The sequence below is a fragment of the Corylus avellana genome, chromosome ca1 (genome assembly GCF_901000735.1).
Source record: "Corylus avellana chromosome ca1, CavTom2PMs-1.0".
NCBI lineage: Eukaryota > Viridiplantae > Streptophyta > Magnoliopsida > Fagales > Betulaceae > Corylus > Corylus avellana.
The window spans coordinates 2578442-2588594 of NC_081541.1; the positions used below are offsets into that span (position 1 = coordinate 2578442).

The 10153-nt window shown below is 35.4% G+C and overlaps 2 protein-coding genes across 3 annotated transcripts; both read left to right on the forward strand.

Annotated features, from left to right (window-relative positions):
- The first annotated feature begins 356 nt into the window (after positions 1-356).
- On the forward strand, positions 357-5997 carry LOC132167339 (protein DEFECTIVE IN MERISTEM SILENCING 3-like). The gene is made up of 8 exons (XM_059578285.1): positions 357-463; positions 1715-1855; positions 2226-2340; positions 2831-3059; positions 3447-3638; positions 3740-4060; positions 4918-5143; positions 5592-5997. The coding sequence occupies exons 1-8, from the start codon at positions 443-445 to the stop codon at positions 5616-5618; spliced, it is 1272 nt and encodes a 423-aa protein (XP_059434268.1). The 5' UTR covers positions 357-442; the 3' UTR covers positions 5619-5997.
- Positions 5998-7001: 1004 nt separating this feature from the next.
- LOC132167340 (uncharacterized) lies at positions 7002-10051 on the forward strand. 2 transcript variants are annotated; one of them, XM_059578286.1, is made up of 2 exons: positions 7002-7177; positions 9471-10051. In XM_059578286.1, the coding sequence occupies exon 2, from the start codon at positions 9492-9494 to the stop codon at positions 9873-9875; it is 384 nt and encodes a 127-aa protein (XP_059434269.1). In that variant the 5' UTR covers positions 7002-7177; positions 9471-9491; the 3' UTR covers positions 9876-10051. The 2 variants fall into 2 exon arrangements, with proteins under 2 accessions (XP_059434269.1, XP_059434270.1); XM_059578287.1 differs by lacking the exon at positions 7002-7177 and adding an exon at positions 7188-7456.
- Positions 10052-10153: the final 102 nt, after the last annotated feature.

Genomic DNA, 10153 nt, shown 5'->3' on the forward strand with positions numbered 1-10153 from the left:
TACTGAAAAATAATATTTAATTAGAGTATATAGTTAAAATAGATGTTTTGTTGGAATATGTATTGAAAAACTAATAGTTAAAATGAAAAAAGTTACATTAAACTATAGATGCATTTTTCAGAGGACTTTAAAAAAATAATAATAACAAATTATATCATTTTTGTTTTTTTGGCTCTTGGAATTTGACAAGAGTTTTTTTGAATGGATGGATTTTTCAGTTTTCGGGAAAAAAATATCCTAAGCTGAAAATATTTTACAAACTAGAAGGGAGGTTAGTGATAGTTTTTCATTAATATTGTAAACTTAATGATATTTTACAAACAAGAAGGGAGGTTAGTGATATTTTAAAAAATCACACGAGGAAGTCGGTAATACAGACGAATTCAATTATACAAGCAAAATTGAGAGACAGAGAGAGAGAGGGAGAGAGTCAAACTCAGCAATGTTTCAACCGAATAATCAGGTCAGTCTTTTCTCCACAATTCTAATGTTTCTCACTCTGTTTGGTCGCTGAGAAAATATGAGAAAATGGGAGAAGGAAAGAATTTGGAATCTCGTTGCGTCTGTATTTCCTGCTAACAGGACGGTTCAAAAGTTCTTTTTTTCGTTACTTGATTTTCTTTTCTTTTCCTTTTCCCACATTTCTCAGCGACCAAACAGAACATTAGGGTTTCTAATGCATGCCTCTGTTTTCTTTTTTATAGTTGTTTTAAGCTTTAATTTTCAAGAAAAGCGAAGGAAATTCAATTATAGTTTGCGGTCTCTCAAATCTTCTGCTATTCTTGAATTTTATCTTCTTCCCTTTTTTTTTTGGAGTGAAATTTTGTTCTGGGAAGTTTTGAAATGCTTATAAAGTGAACTCATTTGAAATTGAATGTGAAATTGAAGTTTCGGATTGTAACGGTACTGATATTAGCAGTTGTGGGGCGAGCTTTGTGAGAGTGGGTAAGAATCTTAAACTGTGGATTTTAAGCAGTCTGTGAGTATGTGGTGGTGAGATGTCTATACTGCATTGACCATATTAAAGAGAAAGGATTGACATGACACCGATACTGTGAAAATATATAGAATGGAACTACTCATTTCCTTGTAGCATTAGTTTGTCTAAATTGGGTTAGATGTATTTATTTCTGGCTGTTTGTTTTTGAAGCTCATGTACTGGCCTTCCAGTGACAGAAAGACTATTAAACTAGTTATACAGAGCTTAATGCTTATTACTCAGCAAGTTGTGCCAGATTTTATATACTGTTATTGATACCAATTTCTGATCAGTGATTCATGCAGGCCAGTGAATTGGATATCTTAAATTCTGGTATTTCCTTCAGTTGTCTTAAAATTCTCATAGAATTATGTGCAGAAGCTCTGCATGTACTAGGCCAGGGAATTGGATGTTCCTTGAAGGCAAAATGAGTTTCCTTGATTGAGAAAATAATTTTTTAATGCATATATGCATGATGTGGCATCAATGTAAATAAATAAAACACTAAAAAACAGGAACTATCCACTCTTTTGCATAATACATGCTTCTATGGTTTTTTTTTTTTTGTTGGTAAATTTTATTTATTTATTTATCTTTTCTACATGTGTCAAACACCACATATTAGAAGAGTAAAAAATGAGAGGACAAAGGTGTGTTCATGCAAGCTGTTTCCATGTTTATTGCTTATGCTTTGAAAGAGCGTCTCAAATACTTGATGAGTTCCCCTCTTTGCAGCTTGCAATTCAGAAGGCAATATCCATCAAAGATTCATCAACACTGATGCAAGTTGATCAAAATGAGACCAGCATAGTTGTGAGGGATGAAATGCAAAATGGAGGATTTGCACATGCAGAAACCATCATATACCATTCTAAGGTGGTAACTATTATTGTAGAGTTGCTTTAACATGGTAGTTTTCCGTGTCTGTCAATAAAAATAATGGATCTTTCATTCTATAGAACTTATCAAGGTATTGAGTCTTGAGAAAGGTGCAAAATTTTCAATCTGTTTCTTAGGTCGTGGTGTATGTGTCGCTAATGATCCTTGAACTAGATGGATGGTGGGTTCACAGGTTCAATCCGTGCGGATGCATGAGTGTTTATTCAAGTATCAAAAAAAGAAAAGAAAAAAAAAACAGCTCATGTTGTATGTCACTTTTAATAGGTTTACTTTGAGTGGCTACGTATCAAGGAAATAATTATTTTTCTGTTAACCAAACTAACTTCACAATACCTAATCTGTGCAGAAACTTCAGGATGATCTACAAATGCTAGGGACGAAAATAAAAGAACACGAGGACAGCATAAAATTTCTGAAGACTCAAAAAAACAAGTTAGATGACTCCATTCTTGATTTGCAAGGTATAATCATTTTCTTATTTGCAGTAGATTCACTATTGATGTAGATCAAACCCATCTTAAACAACTGAATGAATCTATGTGAAATTGGCAATTGACAAGTTTTGTAGACAACAGATAAGATTCTGCTTATCAAGGATATAATTATAATTATCATGTTGTAAGATATCTATCTTTTGGTTAGATATTGCACCTAAATTATTAGATTGAGCAGTCTCACAGGGGTGTGATTGTTGGTTGTCAAAGAAGATACTTGGGCAACCAATCTCTCATTTTTAACATCATTGTATAGGTTTACCTAATTGGAAAATTTTCTCAATAAGTTTATGGAAATTATAAACTCAATAATGAATTGCATAAAAGTGTTTGACTTAAGGTCAATGTAGTTCACCTTGTATACCAGTTAATTTAAGTTAAACTTTTCAAATGTCTAAGACTTTGACTATTTGTTTCATAGTTTGTTTCCTTACAAGTTTCCTCTCATTTAATTCAGTCAAGTGTCGTTCTTTAAGCACTGCTACGATTGAACATGAGAACAACTCCCAACTTCAGACTGGGGAGCAAACAACTGCACAGATTCTACAGCATGAAAAATCTGCTGCTGGCATTTTGTGTCAATTGAAAACACGGCTTGGTACTCAGGCTTCTCATCTTCCATTGACCAAGGATGTGCTGGGTATTGTTGCTGCACTTGGAAAAGTAGATGATGATAATCTTAGCAGGTTTGTTTGACTTTGCATTTCTTTTACTGTGTGTCTTTCTCAGTTTCTGGTTTTCTGCATAGTCATGATTTCATTATGAGCTGCATTTGATCATTTATGGTTCTATTTTCATCCAAAATAGATGACAACCATGTATTAGCTTCATCATTGAAGCTTTGTTGTTGGGGGTTTTTGTGTGTACTTTAGAATGGAATAGAGTGAATTTAAGTGCTATAAAATATTGCAAGAAATGGGTTACTGATTATGAGGTTCAAATGGATGAGGTGGCCTGTTTTCTTATCTGGTTGGGGATGGGGTGTTGTAATTGAGGGACACAGTGACAGTTGACTATTAAAAGTCCTACGCTATGCTTGACATAATGGTCCTTTTAACTTATTTGGAATGCAGGCTTTTTGCAGAGTACTTAGGAGTGGAGTCCATGCTGGCGATTGTCTGTAAGACTTACGAAGGTGTTAAAGCTCTAGAAACATATGACAAGGAAGGATGCATAAATACGAGTTCTGGTCTTCATGGGCTTGGATCTTCCATTGGGAGGGCTTTGGATGGCCGGTTTCTCGTTATTTGTCTTGAAAATTTAATGTAAGAATCTCATATGCTGGATTATTTTTAATTTTTAACTTTTTTAATGAAAATCTGGACTTGTAGTTTGTAAAACTTCTAAAATATTTTCCCCCTTTCAGACCATATGCGGGTGGGTTTGTAGCTGATGACCCACAAAGAAGGCTTGATCTTATAAAGCCAAGATTACCTAACGGGGAGTGTCCACCTGGGTTTCTTGGGTTTGCTGTGAATATGATCAATGTGGACAACGCAAACTTATTTTGTCTCACAGCCAGTGGGCATGGCCTCAGGGAGACGCTATTTTATAATCTCTTCTCTCGTCTGCAAATATATAGAACAAGGGCTGAAATGGTACTTGCTCTTCCTTGTATAAGTGATGGGGCCCTTTCTTTAGATGGAGGGATGGTTAGGAGTACTGGTGTTTTTTCCCTGGGAAATCGGTGAGAAGCTCTGCTATCACAAGTGAAATGCACATTTATTACCATTTATTCCATTGTTATTCTCTTTCTATTCAAAACTTAATGTTGTGCTTAATAAGATGTTTGCTGTATTTTTGTAGTGCAAATGACTTTATAATAAGGTTCTTCCCTTTAACCAGGTGGAATTTCAGTGAAATTAGTTAAATTGCAGGGTCAGCTGCTTGACTTAGACTTTCATTCATTCCTCTCTTGTGTTCGAGAAGTCAAAATAAACACTTTCTATACTTGGATATCTGCCCATCATAGGTTGCTCGTTTCTAGTTTTGCAGATTTTTTGAGTTTTTGTTCTTCTTTTTCTTCGGATTATGGGTTCTCTTGCATACTCCATAGGTATTAGGGTTGTGCACTATTGTGCTTAATTAGTGATAATAATATTACTTATAAAAAAAATTTCTTGTTTAGCCGCTGGTCTATGAATTGTGAAATCCTAAAATCTGGAACAATGATGTTATTTATTGTTAATATGAAAGTATGGTGGCTTTTTAGGGTGAAAAATATCAATACTCTCAAAAAAAACTCCTCTACTATGTAAGTTGATTTGACACAAATAGAAGAAAAATTCTTGTTATACTTTATAATGTTAAGGCTTTCGCAATATTTAATATGCTTGAACTTCATTAGCTTTTTAGGGTTTGTGAATTATTATAAATTATGGATAAAGAAAATCTGTAACTGGATTCTTTTTATAGGTAAGTTGTCATACACAGTTGTAAATTAAAAGATAAAATTTTGGACCTTATGAATGTGAATGTCATTGGTTAATCGGTTGGGATTTCCTATGCTGCTACATCTTAGTTTTGGAATCTATCTGATGTTAGGGAAGATGTAGATGTGAAATTCCCAAAGCCCTCAGTGACATCAACTCTACCTGAAAACTACATTGAAGCTGAGAAGCAGGTCAAGGAGACGAAATGGAAAAAAGAAAAGGTGCTGGAAGATCTGAAGAGACAAGAAGCATTGTTGCACGCTGCAAAGTTCAATTTTGATAAAAAGAAGCAAGAGTTTCTCAAGTTCCTTGCTGAAACCTCATCGTATGCAACTCAGGTAGTTGCCTTGAACTGGTCTAAACTAACAATAATTTGAATCTTGGGCTCCCCCTGCCGGCGGGTCATGGAGTATTGAATTAATTTGATGTTTGTGAAAAAAATGTATTGAAAGTCCCTAGGTTTTGAGCATGACTATATTTTCTCCAAAAAATATTAGATTGAAAAAATTATCTTGTATAATCTTGCTGTGCTGGAGACCTTACTGATGGGCAATAGTTTGTCAATGATGCTGTTACGACTGCAGAAGTATGTGAAATGTCTTGAAACGCAACAATATTTCAATCTTGTTGATACTTTATTAGATGATTCACTTGCTAGAATCAATTCTTATTTGGTTTCTAAGCCTTGTGGGTGTGCCCATTCTTTCAAGTGTTTCTCTTTTAGTCGCTTTGTATCGTTCTATATTTGTGGGGTGACTTCTAAATTGTCTCTTAATGTAAGCGCAGCATCAAATTCAAGGCAGCACCAGATAGGTTGGCCCCAAGATGATGTATAGGTTGAACAGCCAAGCTTAAATATAGTACAACCGGAGGAAAGGGAGGAGCTATTAGAGTCACTGTTTGTTAACTTGAGCTCTGACTGAAATCCATGCTCCATTTCTGGTTTTGGGTGCAAGAAGAATGTGGTGGGAATGGAAAGGGTAGCTTTTTCTCAATTCCAGTGAGCAGCCTTTGAGTGGAAATCCTTTGTTACTCAGTATGTTCATGGGCAAATTGTAATGCATGATTAAAACTCATTGGAAAAAGCTGTTGAGCATCATTTTGTTTTCATCTCTTTGGATATATGGGGCATTATGTTCACCATTATGTGTAATCTGATCATTTTACATGCTAGAGGCAGTTATGTTGTATAGTTTCTTGGTGCATCTAATTTATAGAAATGCTACAATAACCAAATTTTCTCCTCAAAAGTTAGTTCTCAAGTGATGTGTCACAATCTCATAAAATGGTGACACATTTTTCAAAATAATAGATCTCATGGGATTGTGACACATCACTTGAGAACTAACTTTTTTTTTTTTTAAAAAAAAAAAAGGGTAAGTGTAGCATTTTTCAATTATTTTTGGAGTGATATTAAGGGTTTTCACATTATTATTGACTCCTTAATAATTTGTTCCCATCAACTTTTTATAATAACTTTCGAAAATCCCATGCGCTATTATGGTGGATAGTTTTTAATTTTGCCGATGGGAATCAAGATTCATATCAGACTATTCAAGTTGACCTAATGTGATGTTTGTGCTATATTAGCAAACATGGGCAACACAATTAAGAAACATAAGTTGTGTTTGAGAAAATATAAAACTGGGTCAGCCGTGAATTATGGAACAAAGTTGCAGTTTTTTTTTTGTTTGGTAAATTTTTAGTGGTTGACGTGCTCCAATCATATGTTGACACGTGTTAGCAAGTTATAAAAGAATTGTAAGAAATTACTTGTTTTAAAAGCTTAAACTTATAAGGTGAATGTCAAAAATAAGACTCGAACTCATTATCTTTATTTTGATATCATGTTAACTTATTAATTGTCCTAAAAACTTAATGTTATAATAAATAAATAATTTTATAATTTAATTAATATTTCAATAGGTTTAATATTTTTCATTTGCCAAACAGAAATAAACCATTTCATTGTCTGGTCTACTGGTTCAAAATTAGATTGAAACAGTGTATTTGTTTGTCAACTATATGCTATATCCATAGAACATTCAAGTAAGTCTAAGATCATGTTCATTTTATTTATTTTATAAAGTGAGATTTACAGGAGGAATTGAACTTAAAAAAGCAAAAATAGAAAGGCAAAAACGTGCGTTTCAACTTTCAAAGAAAAAAAAAAAAAAAACTTTCAAAGATGGTCTTCGACTCTTCGTGGTGTCTTGGTGCTAGGGCCTCAGTTCTCTCAGACTCTCACGCCTCCATCTCCCTCTCACGACTCCTTCAGTTCTCTCACGAGTCACGCCTCCCTCTCCCTCAGCCTCACTCTGCGCCGCTCCTGCTCAGCCGTGCTTAGCATCAACCGGAGCTCCGATCACAAGGTTTGTTTCTTTCATTCTCTCTTTCTCTCTCTCTCAGCCAGTCAGCCATCGACCTAAGGCTGAGACACAGAGAGAGCGCTATTACAAAATGCCATTAACATAATACCCGAACCCGCCCCGCTCAACCGGTAAAACCCGCCACGCAGACCAGATACCCTGCGGATAAAATCCAATGTAGCCGGGTGCTACTACTCCGTCTATAGAGAGCTTCGTAGGGTATTAACGTATTGTGCGCTTCAAGCCTTGGAAAGCCAGCCTTTCACTGCGAATTCCATCATAGCATGCCTCTCTCTCTCTCTCTCTGACTGTTTGGTTGCCAAGAAAATGCAGGAAAGGAAATGACAACAAATTTTTGAATTTTATAAATCCTTCATTTCCTTCACTCACGTGACCCCGATACAACTTCTTCACTTACTCTGAGTTTCCTTTTTCTTTTCTGTTATTTTTTTGGTAATTTTTGAGAGATGGAAGCAACCTAAGAATCCAAGAGTCCAAGTTTGATTTATCTCTTCTTTTTCTTTAGTTTCTCAGTAACCAAACGGGGGTTTAAGGGTTTTTGATTATTTTTTTAAATATATCGTAAAATTTTTATTCTTGCTAGTTCTCCATGAAGCTCTATGCACAATAAATTCTTAATCTTTGGCTGTGCACCCTCATAAAATTGGATTTTGATTAGCTCCAGAGTTGATGTGGTTGCTTCACTTGTCTGTCAGTTAGGGTTTATCTGGTTAAGTACCTGAAAAACTAACCCAATTGAATTCTACCTGCTCTATGAATTGGAATGGAATTAAACTATTATATTTATTTGTTATAGTTCACTTCCCTTTTCGAATAATGCCAATAATTTCGCTTTTAGTCCATGTTTTTGAGATGTCAATTGGTATGTCCTCTGCTCCTGAATTTTATGCTGTATATTTGATTATCATTTTGATTTTAGTTGATATACCACTAATGCAGTCTGGTGAAACCAACAATCTTTTGTTGATTAATCTACTGGGGTTGTGAACTAAACCGAGGTTATCTAGATTTACGTACATGTTTTGTGGTTTTTAAAAAGTTCATAAATTTGTTAGAGAAGATAGAGAGAACAATCGTTCTTTTGAGGATCAGGGAATCAAAGAGACTGAAGGAGTAGCACTCCTCCAGGTAACCTGTTTTTTAGAAGGGTAAAAAAGGCTGATTTAGGTTACCTTCGTGTTTGTTCAATCAAATGTCAATTCATGGACATAAATGGGATACATTTTGTAATCTAGAGCTTTTGTGACTCTGATGCCTTGTGATTTGATTTGAGTCGTTCACTTGATCTTTTATATTGACTTGTGATCTCATATATATAAGGATAATTTCACCTCTGCTGGCTTTCATACTTATTTGGAACCCGAGCTATCTGTAATAAAATTGTGTACGGAAATGGTATGAAATTATTTATTGGTATTGTGCCCCAATTGTCTCGTGTCTTAGTTTTTGGTAGAGTTGCCATGTCGACGTGTTGGAAATGTATCTTACCTGCCTTGCATTTCTGGCACTTTATTTTTCAACAGCCTTAAGCATATTCAAACGATATGGTGCATTGTAACACTGATTCCTGTTTCCTCTGTTTAAACTTTCAAATAGAATCACATTTCCAGGCCTCTAGCCCATTTCCAATTACCCTCCTTCTACCACTGCGGTCTCTTTTTGTATTTGGTCACATGGTGTTGTTACTGGATTTTCTTTGTATCCCCCTTGATTTTCTTGTTTTTTTTTTTGCTTGCATCTTTATCTTACTCAAAAAGAAAAGGAACTGCCTTTGATGGTAACTATAGGATGGTTTTAGCATTTACATATAGAAAAATGGTTGTAAGGTTTAATTTCATTATAGATGGGTGTCACTTGGGCCTTCCACTTTTAGATTGAGTCAAGAATCTCACTTCTAAACAAGTTCATCTTATCCATCTCAATTTTATGCTTCTCTGATATGCATGGTGTGATGAAAGTCTAAACAGTACCAATATCTTGTTGAGTCCAAGTCCTACTTTTTTGAGTTATGGTTGTCTCGATGGAATTGTTGAGTGTTCATGGAAGTCTTAATGCAATTCATGAAAAGGCTTCTTAAACGCTGAAGAAGTAAAACTAATCCTATTGAATGTTGAACCATGGAGAAGGGGTGGGTTCTATCTGTTTTTCCCCCTATCAAGCATTCTTTTTTTATTATGCTTGATATTTTCTTCATTTTTCTTCCTTTGAAAGATTGTTATGGATATACTTATCTAATTAACATGCTGTGTACCTCTGTTGGTCTGTGACCTGGCAGAGAACCTGGGGAAGTGAGTTGATGGCAGGCAAAGCTGTAAAATCTGTGGCAAAGGTGGTTGGGGATTACCAGTACCCATGGCGAGAAAAGTTAGTGAAATACAAGGATGAACTATCCAAGGGTGTGTGGGGTTACTGGGAACTAGGGGCCTGGAAGCCCCTTGGCATTAGTGCTCGTCATAGAGCGAGACTCCGCAAGGAAGTCCTCCTTGCTGGGGAAGACTGGCCGTATGACCCGGCTAGGAAAGAGATGAGAACCAAGAGGAAAGGCCACAAATGTGACAGGATAGCTGCAGAAAAACGAGAAAACACTGCCAGGTTGATGCAGGAGATGCCAAAAATGTTGTTGGATCACAAGAAGCGCAGGTGGGAGAAGAAAATGAAGGAAGAAGACAAGAACAAGTGAATGGTTCCCTCTTGATCTTTCCTTTTCTTGTGACATGTTGCGGTAAGGTCTTTCTCATTGCAGCTTAATGCACTGGGCTCAATTTGCATAAACGCTAGGTTGTTTTGATCTATGTTCTTGAAAAGAATTTCATGGATAAATTCTTTATGCATTAGAGTTCACATTAAATTTGCTCATTTGATCAACTACTTCAATTTGTTATTCGCCAATAAATTTGAAATTTCATAAGCGAATTTTTCTTTTATTTTTTTTTCTCATATATTTTAAGTTGAATGTTG